Source organism: Falco peregrinus, chromosome 3, assembly GCF_023634155.1.
Source record: "Falco peregrinus isolate bFalPer1 chromosome 3, bFalPer1.pri, whole genome shotgun sequence".
NCBI lineage: Eukaryota > Metazoa > Chordata > Aves > Falconiformes > Falconidae > Falco > Falco peregrinus.
In genome coordinates this window covers 32196364-32212628 of record NC_073723.1, presented here as the reverse complement: position 1 = coordinate 32212628, position 16265 = coordinate 32196364, and the positions used below count along the sequence as shown (strand labels likewise).

General features: G+C 35.7%; 1 protein-coding gene across 2 annotated transcripts in view; it reads left to right on the top strand.

The window, feature by feature from the left end:
* The window catches only part of TMEM67 (transmembrane protein 67), a 35049-nt gene extending 19178 nt beyond the window's left edge, over positions 1 to 15871 (top strand). The window contains exons 15-28 of one of the 2 annotated variants that reach the window (XM_055800256.1): positions 751 to 807; positions 897 to 995; positions 1483 to 1581; positions 1948 to 2034; positions 2768 to 2867; positions 2969 to 3108; positions 5564 to 5704; positions 6164 to 6244; positions 7421 to 7537; positions 8695 to 8811; positions 8894 to 8998; positions 9350 to 9452; positions 12015 to 12157; positions 12645 to 15871. In XM_055800256.1, the coding sequence (XP_055656231.1) occupies positions 751 to 807; positions 897 to 995; positions 1483 to 1581; positions 1948 to 2034; positions 2768 to 2867; positions 2969 to 3108; positions 5564 to 5704; positions 6164 to 6244; positions 7421 to 7537; positions 8695 to 8811; positions 8894 to 8998; positions 9350 to 9452; positions 12015 to 12157; positions 12645 to 12725 (1470 nt within the window). In that variant the 3' untranslated portion in view covers positions 12726 to 15871. The other variant, XM_055800257.1, reaches the window with a different exon arrangement.
* Positions 15872 to 16265: the final 394 nt, after the last annotated feature.

The window sequence follows — 16265 nt, the reverse complement described above, 5'->3', positions numbered from 1 at the left end:
TTTAAATCCAGGTGAGGTGATAGAATGAGCTCTAGCAGGAACAAACATTTTGGGAAGCCAAGGTAGGGGGAGGAAGGGTTGGTTTTGCAGGGTTTTGTCCTTTATTTAAACTCAATTTAAAAAATACTGTTCTTTATATTTGTGTTAACTTTAGCCTTGCAGTGACAAAGAGACAAACATTTTCTCTTCCTTGTACAAATCTTTCAGACAAAAGTCAAAATAGGTCTTAGGTTAGATAGATATTTAAGCTAGAGTGAGCAGTTTTGATCCTACATGACAATTTTTATTTTATTCAAGCTGGGGAAAAAAATCAGTGTCTGAGCTTTGTAAGAACTCACTTTATGATTTTGCATATTGTTGTAATTACATTAAAGTTCCTTTTAATCAACACTGATAAAGGGGAAAGTATCAAACATTTGCTCTCTTCTTTCAGAAGGAAAAATATTATGCACATTTGAAAAGATTATAATCAGCTAGTTACAGCGAGTAACTTGCAGATAGCAGGCATCCATTCCCAGCATTACAGTTGCTAAGATCCGCACTAAGGTTAGCAGAGCTTGTGCTAGTACTAAGCCTGGCACTGTGGCACACCAGGTCAGTTGTGTACGGTAGAAGAAGGTACATGTACTTGTGTAGTAGCCCTTGATGGGAATTCCTACCCACTAAAAGTGGGAAAACTACTACTATCTATAATGGTTGTAGCATTTCGGAATTACTATGCATATTCACTTTTTCTGTCTTAATATTCAGGTTTCCTTCTCAGTCAGTTATGAGATGAATCAGTCAGAGGCTCAGATTCAGACTGATGTAAGTTTTATTTCTTTTGAATTTGTCAAGATAATGATTTATTTTGTGTTTTTTAAAAATATCTGCAAATAATTTTTCATTCTCTTCAGATCACGTTGGGTGTGTTGGGTGGGCTCGCAGTATTATGGTCCCTTCTCAAGACTGCAGGCTGGAAGAGGCGTACGGGAAGCTCTATAATTGACTTGCAGGTATAAACAGCTGGCAATCTAAAAAGGGATGTGTCCTCTTTTCTTTAAGGGACCTTTGCTATCATTCCCTGTGATGTAACTATTCTGTTTCTTAAGGTAACTGAAATAATTTCTAGCCTAGCTACATAGAACTGTGACCTGAAGTTAGCTTACTTGAAGAAGTAGGCTTTTTGCATTTTGGGGGGATTCTGACGTTGTCATTTAGGAAATACTTTTGCTAAAAATAAAGGTATTTACAGAGCTGTTCTGATTGGTTAAGTGGACTTAATTTTCAGATTAATTCTTCTTTGCACAAAGACTAACAAGTAGAAGTTTCAGATACTGAATATACCATAAATACATGACCACAGTAGAAAAGTTTTGTTTGAGGCTACTTTTCAGTATATTGGGTTCCTGTAGTGTGAGCTGCATAACATTTTATATGCATGTATATATGTACTACATAATTAGTTTTACAGATCTCTACAGTGTGTTTTTATAATTGCAGACAGTTTTGAAGTTCATACTGTTTTATGCTGGAGACCTTGCCAACGTTTTCTTTATCGTCACAGTGGGCAAAGGGATTTATTGGCTTGTGTTCTTCAAAGTAAGTGTTTTTCCAAATTTGGGTGTTAATGAAAACCTGTTAATATTGCATACATTTTTAAACAAAAATTCATTTTTCTTTTTTCTTTCTCCCCCACCCCCTCGCCCCTTCTGGTCAGTCTATTGAGGCAAGTTCTGTATCGTATTTGTTTTGTGTGCTTAGATTTTTGTGTTCACCTGTTTCTTTTCCTTAGGATTCGTTGTACTTGCAGTCTGCTTAATAGTCACTTAAAATATTTTACAAATTTAAAATGATCGCACATTAAATACTGATCTTTTTCTGCAAAACATTATTCACTCTTAAGCACTTAGCATATGTTGTTACATATGCCATTCATACTATTTCAATGTAATTTCTCAATTACAGGCTCAGCAGTTTGTCTCAGTCCTTTTACCACTTCCATCTCAGGAAGAAGATTTTGTTACGTACATAGCATGTGCGTTTAGTTTAAAGGTAAATATTTTTTTCCTCAGGCATTAAAGACATTTCAACATATGCTTTTGTGTATTTTTAGTTGGTTTGTTTTTAAACATCTAGTACAGTTCATTTTATTAGTGTAGAGATGGAAACAATTATTGTATTCCAAAAACTAAGTAATTTTTCCGTAGAAATTTATTTTGTGGAGTGTTTATAGGGAAACAAATGTCTAAGGAGGATGATCTATGGAAAATTATTCTTTCAAGGATAAAGGTGTAAAGAAAACGATATCAAGAAAGCAAGTGCTTTCTTTTGAAGCAGAATGTAATTGCTGTCAGTTCCTGATTAAAAAGATGACAGATTAAAATAATTATGTTCAAATATACTTTTAGAATTTGGAGATTAGTATTCTGTCTTTATGGGACATACGATTATTTTATTAATTATCCGTATTATATTGGATTGGTATTCATAATACGGGTTAATATCTTATGGGAAAATACTCTAGCCATTTTTTGGAATTTGTTACTTTGCCGTATTTTTATAACTGTGGACATCATCACATGGCTTACCATTATTCCAAGCTTTTAAATTTAAAAAAAACCGTAACCAAACTATAAAAAGTTGGTAACAAAGTTGCATTCTCAATTACAGTCAAATATATTACTTGTTATGTTTAATGAATGACATGTGCAATGACTGTTTCCTCATCTTTGTCTATGTGCTGTTGCTGTCTGTCCTTGTTATATTTCTCCTTTTTCTTTCTTAGGCTCTACAGCTCTTACAATTGCTGGTTTCACAACTTAGTATAGATATTTTCTTTATTGACTGGGAAAGACCTAAGGGCAAAGTTCTTAAAGCAGTTGAAGGTAACTCAAACTGTGCTTGCTTGTATAAAAAGTTTTGGTTAAATTTGGATATTACTCCCAAGTATTAAATTTCAGGGCTTTATTGTATGTATTCTTTTTAGGTGAAGGTGTTATTAAAAGTGCTGCTGCACCTGTGAGCATATGGAGAACATATTTTATAGCAAATGAATGGAATGAAATTCAGACAATGAGGAAGATAAATCCCCTCTTTCAAGTGCTTGCAGTTCTTTTTTTTCTGGAGGTATTATTGTTATTAATTGTTTATGATTAACAGCCATAGTGTAACGTAAGGGTCTGTTTTTTAATTCTTGTATTCTCTGTGGTAATAATGGATGACCTTCAAGTTCACTTGAAAACATGTAATTTAGTAAAATAATTATTTTAATATTTTTTAAATTTATATGTATGTATGTGTAGGTCATTGCAATATTTCATTAAGGAAGACTTAAACAAAAAACAAGTACCTTAAAGATCTTTGTTAATTTGGGGGGGGATTTTTTTAAGGGAATGACTTAATCTAAATAGCTTAATAGATCGATAAATCTGTGTACACAGTTCTTTATTTGCCTACTGGCTCCCTTCTGCCATAGTCTACAGCTTTATTTCTGGTTTCATATTTCTCTGAACTGAGCTTCCTTCCTGCTAATTTGCTATAAGTGACTTTTATAAAGCAGGAAATGAAATATGCCAGTTCTGCTCCTGTTGACATAACACAAGGCAGTATGCCTTCAGTTACAGCTTAAGGGTATGTGAGAAATTACACTTTAGGTTTTAAAAAACATTTTGGTTTGTTTCTTATGTAGTTTGGTAAGTACTTCTATTCTGGGAAGTATTCTTAAATTGTATATTGTTTCTGTGACATTCTTTTACATATTTTTAATACTCTTATTAATTTTTATATTTATGTTTTTAAGTTTCCTACTTTTCTTTTAAATTAAAGACGGTTAAAAACCCCAGGCTCCTCATTCACTACATCAGTATTTCTGCTGTTGGTAAATACGGACCAGGACTAACTTAGGTGCCATGTTACAAGGACAGAATGGGGGAAAAGAGAGCACGTATTCCCAAAACTAACTAATCTCCTCAGGTTACTCTTCATAGGCTCCTGATACTACTAGAAGGGAGAAACTGCTCTTAGTAGAGAGTGATTAACATCTTGCTCTACAACTTCTGCTGTCAGTTTCCCTCTGGAGAAGCCCTTTCTTGCCCCTGATAGTGGAGAAAGTCATGAAAGACACCTAAATAGGCTAAAACTGGTGTTTGTGAAAGCCTTGGATAATCTTTGTAACTTTCATTGTCATGCTGGTGTTTGGAATGCAGTTTCCCTGGAAGGGAATGCACGCAGATATGGCAATCAGCAGCTCGCTACAAGGGGGAACTTCTGCATGACTCAAAACCTGTGTCTTGGGTTAGCAATTTTGATAAAGTGACTGTTCAGTTCTCATTAGTCATGGTGACAGGCTGCAGAGTAGTAGAAAACGAGCCAGGAAAAGTAATAGTTGGAGGAAGCTGGAAAGCAGAGAAGTCTCCCTCCCCTCAGGCCTCACATCTGGCACGGAAGCAGCCGCTGGCCGGCACTGGCCGTCATGGCAGTGTTGTTTACCTGGCTGGTGCAGATAGCGCTCTGGCAGCAAAACGGAGCTTTTCAATACTGTATGGGGTCTGGCTGGGATGGAACTAATTTTCTTCATAGCGGTCCATAGGGCGCTGTGTTTTGGATTTGTGGCTAAAAAGGGGCTGTTAACATGGCAGTGTTTTGGCTGTTACCGAGCAGTGCTTGCACAGCATCAAGGCCCCCAGTGAGTAGGCTGGGGCTGCACAAGAAGCTGGGAAGTGAACACAAGCAGAAGAGCTGACCAAAGGGGTGTTCCATACCATATACCATCATGCTCAGCAATAAAAATGCAGGGGAGGGAATTTTCTGGGGACTGGCTGGGCAGCAGTCTGCTTGTGGGAGGGAGGTAGTGATTGCCTTTGCTTCACTTGTGGAGGCTTTTTCCACCACCTTCTTCCCTTTTCTTTGCTTTATTAAACTGTCTTTATCTTGACCCACAAGTTGTCTTGCTTTTATTTTTCCTGTGGTGGAGGTCAACCCACCACAAATGTTTCTGGTGCAGCTTCAGTTCTGAATGATTTCCGCACAATTTTCACCTCTTAAGTGTTTCAAGACATACTGTTTCTCTCATCTTTTTTTTATTTGGAAACTTTTTCTAGATTGCTTATTTAAATTAGATTGGGCCATAAAGACAGTGGAGGGAAATGTATTTCTGCACAATAAAACAAAAAAAAATAATTTTCTTACACTGCAAAACAGATATTTTTTTTTTATCACTGGAATATATTTATTGGACCAAAAAGCTGGTATTTGGCAGAAATAATGCCATTATGCAGCCTAACTGTAGTGACTTTTGGAGTTTTTCAGTAAAAATCAATGTTGACTTTTCATGAGATTTGTCTACATACGGTTTTGAATTTATGTATCAACACATATAGGTACAGTTTATGTTTTTAATTCTGTTTCTGAGCGGTAACACTGGATCACACAATTGGACTTAATTATAGTGAACATGCTACTATTCCCACGCCCATTTTTCCTAATTTTTTCTTCTTACCTCCTGTTATGATGGAAAAAACATGGACATCGTGAATATTATTCATTGCCTCATGTTGTTCTATTGACTTTCTAATCTCTTCAGGTGGTGGGATTTTCAAACCTCGCTTTAATGGATTCTTCTTCCAGCCTTACGAGAAGCAGTGAGAGTTACATAGCTCCTTGGAGCCGCATTTTAAGATTTGGTGTGTCTGCTGCACTCTGGCTAGCCATTGCCTTCTTACAGGTATGTGAAACACATGACATACTGAATTACCATTTTCAGGCTGGATCATGGAAGCTAGAATGTATCACTAGGCCATCTATACCACATATCATGGCATTGGGTATAGTCTTAGCTGTTCTGCTGGATCTAGACTTTCAGCTGCTTTAGAACTCAAAACGTGTCTTCTGAGCTGTGAGACATCTTACTTTGTAGTCAGAATTTTAATTCTCTCAAAGATGTGAGTTTATGCAACTACTTTGTTTTGTTTTAAACAACTTTGAAGCATCTCCAAGTTCAAAATGAAAAGCAGGTTATCGCTACAACTTGGAGGAAAGATGTCAGTCCCATTTCATAGAGTCCAATGTAATAGTGGCCACTACAGAAGTCTGTAATTTGTGGGTGTTACACTGTGAAATTAATTGCTTAATAAAATGAAATCTGATGAACTAATAAAAAAAAAATCTGGTTGATTTATTTCAGATTATGGTCTTTTCTGTGTTTTATGAAAGATTTGTTGAAGATAAGATAAGCCAATTTGTTGATTTGTGTTGCATGAGCAATGTAAGTATTTCTTTGTCTTATCTGTACAGTGGCATCTTTAATAGAATAATACGTAAGATGGTTTTTAGATTATTAGGTAATAATTTTTCATGTAATTTAATTTAATTTAATTAAAAACAGATTACTGGCTAACAGCTAAGGCCAATGTTTCTTTCAGCTCACTTTATTGGTGCAATCTACAAGAAGATTTCGGTTAAGCTTTAATGGGAAAAAGATTCTGGAACCATAGGTGTCAATATGTTCTTCTAGACGTATGATTTTTAGGTTGTTTTGTGAAGTTACATTGGTTATATATGCTCATACAGAATTAAAAAGTAACAAATCATGACAGAAATTCGTTGTGGAATCATTTGCTGCTGTTCTGTCTGCTGCATTGTAGTACTTTCATCTTAGAGACACGGCTATCTTCGTTTTATTTAATGTTTTTATGTTCAGTTTCTGCTCCTACCTTGTGGTTGTCCCTCAACTGCTGAACTTTGTGGTTGTCCCTCTTGGACAGTTACCACCTTTTCCATGCATTTTCACTTACTTATATCTGAATTACTTCCCTTTCTCCAGTTTAAATGTGGGTCTTCAAACTTTGTACTTCAGGAATTCCTTTTTAACCAGAGTGCGATCAGAACTGGTTGGATTAGCTCATTTGTCCAGAACTTTTTTTTAAAAAATACAGAGATCAACCCCTTTTATCAGCCTTTCCAGCCTTCGTTGTTCCTCTTCCCGTGAAAGACCCATGTAGTGCATGGGTTATAGAGAGAGTTAATTTGGGGGTTTATGTGATAGATAAGCATTGTATGATACTGAATGAAATTCTATTAAATACAGTCTCCTAGGAACCCAGCTGGAATCATGCATATGTATTATATATCACAGAAATAACTTTTGAATCAAAATAAAAGCTAATAACTTTGCTTTAATTTTTTGGCTCTGTGGAATTAAGTAGTGATCCTTGCCATCGATAAACTAAACAAAGCTGGTATATGTTTCTAGTTAAACATAGATAAAAACTAATCAGTAAAAGAGTTATTAAATATTTTTCTGCCATGTTTATTTTTGGACCTGCCTACTTTGTATTTGTGGAAGGGCTGGTCTTGCCAATCTCCACTGTGAATTCAAAAGTTCAAAAATAAAATTATAATGTTTTGTTAAAGTATCCTTCTCTTCCTGCATCTCTTTTAGATTTCAGTGTTTCTCTTGTCACACAGCTGCTTTGGTTATTACATCCATGGTCGCTCTGTGCATGGACATGCAGATACAAATATGGAAGAAATTAATATGAACCTAAAGAGGGAAGCTGTAAGTGAAAGTATTAAAGTTTATACCTGCTCTGATTATTTATTTTATTAAAAAATCCCACACCTTTGCATTATGGATCTGCACTTGTACATTACATTGCACAAAATTATGGTACTTAAAAGATACCAGCTGTTGGTGTGTAAATATATGACAGTATTTCTTTTAACTAATTCTTCATCTTTCTTCTTCTTTCCTGTCTTCTCTGTTATGTCTTCAGATTTCATAGGTATAAAATTCCTGGTTTTCTAAAAAGTTTTTTCATGTATTTAAGAACCTTCTTTTTGATATTGAAGCTTTTCATGAGCTCATGGCCACGTTCAAAAAGGTGCGCATCAAAAAGCTTTCACAAAGAGACAGATCTGAAAAACTCCTAATAAACATCTACTCTTCCAATAAATTGCTTTATTCTCTCTCTTCTCCTGTAATGATATAACCTATTCTTTTCAGAAATTAATTTGAATAAGTATTTTTTCTAGTTTGTCATATGTTGTATCTTTGCTGCAAGATCAGGCAAAAGTAAAATGTCTAATATAAGACTGCAGCACATTGCACTAAACTTCATGACAGCTTGTGTCTTTGTAGGAACAAGTAGGAAGAAAGTACCTTAAACAAAGGATATTGTTATCTCAATGATAAGTGTACAGAAAAACCCATAACCATGTGAAAATTAAATCTCAAACACTGAGATGTAGAGGAGTCTTTTGAATCACATTTTTTATTTTGAATAATACTATCTGTTGATGTAATTTATTGCTAATTGCTTATTTTAATGCAATTTTGGGAAAAGCAGGTTTTTTCCCTATGAGGATGTCGAATTTTCTGTTTTCTTGGGAGTTTTGAGATGTAATAAATGTGACCTTAAAACATATGGAAAAAGTCAGGAATCCAAAGCACAAAAATAAATTATAAACATTAAAGAAAGGGCTTCAGAGTGAATGTCAAAAGGTGTATTAGAAGGTAATGAACTGAACACGGCTGAAAAGAGCAGTAAGACTTTGTGACAGCGGGGGTCAGGATTTCATGTCCTAAGAAAATCTTGCTATGCTAGAACCCAGAGTGCAGTGGATTCAAATATTCAGAGATACTAAGTGTAGATGAAAGAGAGGATCTATGAATGACATTAATAATTTTAATTTACAATTGTTTTGATTATATAGGAAAATCTATGTAGTCAGAGAGGTTTGATACCAAACACAGATTGCCAGACATTTCAGATTTCCATTTCAAGAAAAATGCGACTGCACTATGACAGGATTCATGAAACCCTGATAAAAGTAAGTGAGATATTTGTATTCTGATAATGGTACTTAAAATATGTAATTTTCCTACTGAAGTTGTGGTCATATTGTATTTCAGAAACGTGGTCCTGCAAGGCTTTTGGACTCATCTGCAAATACTTTTGAACAAAGCACAAGGGCATACAATGCCATGAACAAATTTCTCAGTTCTTTTATTGATCACGTATGTATACTGACATGACTATATTAAGGAAAATAAAATTTTTGTAACTAGAGAACAGAAATTGTAAATCTGAAAGACTGTAATTTCTCATTAGGCATATGTCCTTAAAAACTTGTTAAAGACTGTATGGCAACTGGAACAGTGCTTCATTTAAAAAAAAACATTGGAGTACTGTCCAACAGTGTATCCTATTAAAAATGACAAATCCTTTATTATGTACTTATTTTTGTCTTGGAATAGACCAATGCTTTTTTTCATTCATAAAGGTTAAGTAGCTGTACTTTACTTTGTAACAAGTACTTTTTCTTTGAAATCATAAAACAGGAAGTATTGTTTTTCCTTTTCTTATAGGTTCATAAAGAAATGGATTATATTGTTAAAGATAAGTTGCTGCTTGAACGGGTTCTTGGCATGGAGTTCATGGAACCAATAGAGAAAAGCATTTTTTACAATGGTAAAAAAGATCTGTGACTCGGTATTTGTACTGTGATAAGTATGTAGGTTTCTGTGTAGATTTCTTTCCAGGATGTACAATCTAAACTGGACTTTACAGCAGGAGGGGTCATTAAATGACCGCTTGTGAGGGAGGTACTTAAGAGAAGTTCTTCAGGTTACAGAAATCCTATTTGTAATTTGTCACTTGACTGCAGTGTTTTTTCTTTTAGGCAACTGAAAGGATACTGTGTAGAGATGTGCATGAGTTTGCAAAGTACTCCTTTGCCTTGCTATCCAGCTCCAATATCCACTTTGTAAATGGAAGGAAGACCCACAATATTTAAATAGTGCCATGCTGTTTATTTTTTTTAATACAGAACCAAATTTCTTAACGAAACAACTAGAAGTACAGAAAGACAATTTCTTTAAAGAGGATATTGATCACAATGAGGATGTTTTAGTGGAATACTTGATGTTAATACACCAGTCATCTATGAAGACTCCACTAAGTCATTTGTTTTCTTGAATTTTTTATTTTGAACTTTTTAAGTGTTGCCAATACCTACAGCAAAAATGAGTATTCCAGCAGAAACAGGCGTGACACCAGTTCTGATTCTGGTCCCTGGAACTATGCAAAATCAGTCAGACTTGGGTTCTCCAGTGCATCATACTGAATCCCAAGCCCATGCTAAACCTAGCCATAGGTATTTCCAAGTGACCAGTACACGTACATGTGTTAAAAATAGATTTAGTGAAAGTTCTTGACTACATTTCAACTGTCAACCTAAGTTCCTAAATCAGAATCCCAGGAAGATTGGTGCTGTGGAACACTACGGCTCTAAAAACCTAACCTATTCAGAATTACTGCCAGGTGACCAATATCTGCACCACTGGGCTCCTCATCCGGTGTTAGGTCCTCTACTTTCTCGATTTCCAAGGTTCTGAAACCCTGAGTCCTGGTCTCCTCCTGTTAACAGGTACAGTCTGGGGACCAGTATCCACACTGCAATGAAATACGAGCTGTGAACTTACCAGTCTGCTTTGTCAGTCCCTGAGCTGTACAGAATCCATCAAAAATTATCTTTGAAAACCTTACTTCAGATCCTGATTCTACCCCTAGCCATAAACATGGCCATCACCTACATGAAAACTAAACATTTACTAGCAATCCAAGATGCTGCAAGCCCCGATTTTCTTTCCTCAAGTACTTGGCTCTCCAGCCTCACTGTTCAGAAACTCTAAACCTTATCAGAACTGTAATGCAATCTATAGATATTAGCAGATGACCATTACACATCCTAAATATGTCATTATTCTTATAGAATAGCAATCCACAGATGACATCACCGAGCTGTGCAGAACCCTTCCTGTTCTATGACACCAGGACTGCAAAAGCTGAAGCCTGATTTGAGTCTCAAACCTTACTTACGTAATCAGGAATGCAGCACGTGCTTTCCAGCTAGCCAAGGTTGTAGTCTGATATTTTTGCTCAGTCCAAATGTCTGAGCCACACCTAATTCCTTAAATGCTTGGGCTCTCCTCCTGTCATGGCAAAGCACTAGCTTTAGTCATAAATGTTGCCAGATAGCCAGTACCTGCTTTAAAACTGTAACTAGGACTTTCTTAAGCCTCAGTCGGTGATTCCACACTTTGTGATATCAGTCATTCCAAAACCCTATTCTAAACCCTGGGTCTGCTCAGCCATAAATATTGTCAGGTATGCGATGTCTGAGTTAGAATTAAGTGTATAAGCATGATGTGATGTCTCCAGATTGTGCAGTATTCAACAATGGTCTGGGCTTTTGACTGCCACTGTTCCAAAGTTCGTAATCATAAGCATTGCTATAAATATATTGTTTGATGGTTTAGACTGCCATAATTCCCAAAAGTTTAGATTAGGACGTATACAATTTGTAATGAAAATAGGCTGTTTCAAATAAAACTTGCATTAGACATTTTTCTGGAAAAGTAGAAAAGAGACAAGAATCTTATTTTCTGTAATTAAGTGTTCTTTTCTCTTTAGAAAGTGGTGCTTTTTGATAAAATAAGGGGATAAGTGGTCTAGACTATTTTGACTATGAAGAAGATATTTTCAGCTTAAAAGACCCATTTTCTGGGAAACTGTTAACCAGCGTACAAAGATAATGATGAGCTGTGAAGCTCCTCCTAAGTAAGGCTTTAAAGCATATGGGTTTTATTGTTCTGTTGAGTTTGGGCCAGAGTTAACGCTTGAAAAAATTCAGTGACAAGGAAGCTATATCTGCTTATTGTTCAAAGCAGCCTTTTTTAAACAAACTGATTGAGATTTCAGAAATGAATGCATTTCAGAATGAGTGCATGTGGTACGTGGGCTTTTTCAATTGTGTTCTCTCAGTATTAAGCCATTTTATAAATGAAAAGGTTTTTTTTTCACTTTTATCACAAATCACAAAAAAAATTATTTTGCTTAAATAGAATGCCGTAACTAGATCCTGCTCTGACTTTCCTTTTTCTTACCAGTTTTCTCAGCTGGACTGATGAACTCTACAAACTTGCACTTCACAGAAACAATTATTTTTCAAAAATTATTTTCTTTCTGTAGATGAAGGACAGTCTTTCAGTGATGTTCTCTATTATGGCAATGAGACAACGCTGCTCATCTTTGATATCCTGTTTTTCTCTGTTGTGGATCTGGCTTCCCAGAGTTTTGTTTTAGCAGCTATTCTAACATATTTGCAACAAGAGGTAAATTTCAATTTAAGGACAAAGTAATATTTTGAAAATATGGGTTAGTATGGAAGTTTATATAGATAACTAGATATTTAAAGCAGTAAGTTAGCTGTATGTGGTGACAGAAGATTATACTGAGCTTATAGAATAAGTTTTTTGCCTTTTTTTGTCAAATAGGTTTGTGAGGCATAAATGTTATTCACACATCTGTCATGAATAAAGAAGCTACAAATAACTTTCAAAAGAAAACACAAATATCTGTTACAGTTAATCACACATAATTACGTCATATTTCAGGGTGGAAAAATATTGGGAAATGTTTCAAAAATGCTAAAGGGAGTTAAGCCCCTAAGTCACTCATTTATGATTTTAAGATAAAATTAATTTTAAAGATAATATGATTTTAAAGATATTATGAAAATATAATATTTTATGTTAGGTACTGAAACATACTAGTTTAAGTATTTCTTCATTAAAACATTTTTTTCTGAAATGTTCTTAGATATTTAGGTTTATTCGTAATACACTTGGGCAGAAGAATTTGGCATCCAAAACCTTGGTGGATGAAAGATTTCTCATTTAATTAAGAAGATGAAAAGCTTCGTTGAGAAGTTAAATGTGGAAATTATGTCCATAATCAAAGCACCTCTGACCCACAGATTAATTCTTGTGCACTTTTCAATAATAATAATGTAATGGTTTTGAAATTCATCATTTTTATATTGTATGCTGTTAAGCTTTATTATTGTGTATTTAGAAACATTTTTTTAATTTGTGAACACTAAGCCATAGGCCTTTAAAAGGAAAGGTACACAAAAATAAAACAGAAGTAAACTTACTGTTGTTATTATTAGAATAAGATAAAAACTATTTAATGGCTTTTGATAAGATAGGAACTGCTCACTTTGAGGCGATTCTGGTTGGCAGGAGAGGTTGTCACCTCAAGTTCTCTTGAAAATCCTTTACATTTTTTTCTTTTTAATTTATTTTGAAGTTTAATGTTTAGCAAACATCTTTCCGGTTTTATTCAGCACAGGATTTGGTCTGAATTAAGTTAATATTTCAAGAGGACTTTTTAGAGATTACTTATTTACAGTGATTCCAACTTGAAATTTTAACTTTTCTTTATTGTGTCATAATGTTGTATGCTTTTGTCTCTTCTCTTGGAGTTTATCATTGTTTTTCTTGGGTGTGGACTACACATGACAAAGTTTCCTTGCGCTTGAGATACAGTAGCGTTACAGCAATGCAGAAAAATGGGCTAGTTATGATAGAGCAGAGGAGGTGGTTGTAGGTATTTAGGGATTGTTCCTGATCTTCTGTCATCTGATGCGAGGTGCCCAGGGAAACAACAGGAATTCTTCTGTGCTGTTTCCACACAAGTGAAATAGAAGCCATTGTTCTTATCTTTTCAGAAGTGTCTTCACAGGTGCCTATATATGCTCATGTACCTCTGTCTCTCTTAATTTTCTGGCTTTATTATCTTTAGATATAACACAGAGACCATAATAATTTTGCCATCATCCTATTTCTGGAATTTAGACAAGTTAATAGTTATACAAGTGCCATTTATTAAGTATTAAGGGAGATTATGAATGGCCTTCAAAACACCTTATAGTGAGGTGTTTACCTCCCGTTTGTATCTCAGAAAAGTCTCCCTACCTTTTTAAAATCATGTTTTTCAGTAAATGGTCAAACATGAATAGTGTTTGCTAGTTTTATAGCTGTTGTCTTTAGATGATTCAACAAGGGACTTTCACCAGCAAAAACACCATAAAAATGTAAGTCATGCTTAGCAAGCTTGTTCTGAAACAGAGACTGAGGACGTAACTAGTTGGACCTAGCAGATACGCAGTGCAGACATGCTTATCTGCGCTGAAGAAGCTTTTTGTTTCAGGTGTTTCTTGGCTGCATAAAGAGGAACATGTTCTCATACCGTACCATGGTATTAAACTTACAGTAACACGGACATAAATCTCAGGGTCACTATTGCTGTAATGCATTTGCTTTTGGTGTTGCAAAACCTGTGTGGCTTGCTAGTCCAATGTAGTTGCTATTAAGTGACAGAACGTGTCTGCCAGTAAGGCTACGAGAAGGTAGATAACTGAAGAGTTGATTTTCAGTGGGACATCCATGTATTAATAATCGGTTTAACATGGGCATTTCAGTGTCATGCTTTCCTTACTTCTGTCTGCTTATGTGCACAGTTCTTAGTTTGTTGGTACACACTATGCCTCAAAAAAGGTGTGAACACAAAACTTCCAACAGAGTGAAACGTCCACTATAAATAAAATCAATGTTGTTGCCTTTATAGTAAATGTAGTAATTAGAGTGTCCATTAGGTTCTGGATCTGTTAAAACAACCAAAAATCGTATTTCCACAGAGTACCAACTGTATGACTTCACCAGCTGCGAGGATTCTGTCATGTTTCTTGTCAGTAATCTGCTGAGTGCCACAACTGTAAACTAAGCTAAGGAGCCATCTGAAAAATGGTCTGCAGTAGGACATTTGCAAGGCAGTGTTAGGCTTACATGGTGCCCGTGTTATTTCTTTGGTTGATATCTTTGCATAGCTTAACTAAACTTAACTAAACTTTCCAGATCTCACAAATCCTACTGCAATGTCAGTGTACACAAGGTAATACAGTCTTTCTCATGTGACCATATTTATGTAAGGTGACTGATACGACTAAAGGGGTATAGAAAGTTGCTGTGGTCCGTAAGTGAGCAAGTATGACCCTAACGGCTCACCCTAATACAGGACTTTTCTTATTGTCGCTTTCCAGCAGTAGTACTGTGCGTCATTCTCAATAACAAGAGGGACAATCTTCTTCTCAGCGTGAATTCTGATGATGTGTTGTTCATAGTCATGAAGCTATTGTAGGGAATGGAACCACACTTCAAACACCCCTCCTCCAGAACAGTCTGATTTATGACCCAGCTTCACTCAGAATAACTAAAATGTAGTAACCGGACCCAGGTAAACCAGGGAATATCTGCAAGCAAAATGAAGGTGCGGTTGTGCCATCTTTAGACACAGACGTGTAGTTTTAATTAGACCAGTACCAGCAGAAATGGAGATGTTTCAGCATGTGGGCTCGTTCTGTACCCTGTTCTCAATGCTTTTGCTAACCAGGTACACCTTTCCATGCAAGAGTCACGCTTTGAGTCTGCTTTAGATGTGCCTTTAATTATCTGCTGCTCAGAAGGGCATGTGAAAGCTCTAATGACCTTGCAATTTGCAAGAACTACTGCTAAGGGCAACTCTCATTACAGATAAATGGTAAATTAATCTAAAAATGTCCTGTCAAAACAGTTCAGTCACTTGGGCCCCTCTTTCTCCTCGGTGCACACACTACTCTGTTGTGGTTTATTTTTCCAGGTCATTTACCTAAAAATGTTAATACAGCTAATGTAGGCACTCTACATGATTTAGGAAATAATTATAAGAGTCAAAAGCTCCAGGAATTCATAGAAGCTTTTCTTCATTCTTGCTGTCCATTGAACGCTTGAACTGGGTTGACTGCACTTGGTTCTCCTGTTGCTTGATATTGTTCAAGATAATACTTCTTGTGATAAAACTTAATGTTTTTCCTTTTTTAAAATTAATATGCAGCTACAATGTGTTGTTCATACGAGTGTCTTTCAAGTTTCTAAATGTTCTATTTAATTACATGGTATTTCAAACTCTTGTATCTGTCCCTCTGGGCAATAAACAATTTTCAAGGATTGGAGAAGGTTTTTTGCACTTGTTAAATCAGTTCGCCCAAGCCTGCAACACCCTTTTCCGTCCATGAACATGAGAGGTTTCAGAGTAACCTCTGGAACCTCAGGAGGCTGGATCTGGCTTTGCAGTCCAGAGAAGCTCTGTCAGGACAAGTATAAGGAAATGATTTTGCAGTCAGTGTGGCGATGGAGGGTATGGTTTTGGATAGCCACAACTAATGGAATGAGATGGCTGCTTTTTGCCAAGTGTCTTAGGGGTCAGATACCAAAACAGTTAATTCCACAAATAATTAGAACTTGTATATACAGGCAAGCTGCAGTAATTTCAAGAATACTTCTTAAATTCACAATTTCATTTACTAGTGAGGACTTTGTATTTTACTACAGCGTGCATCTT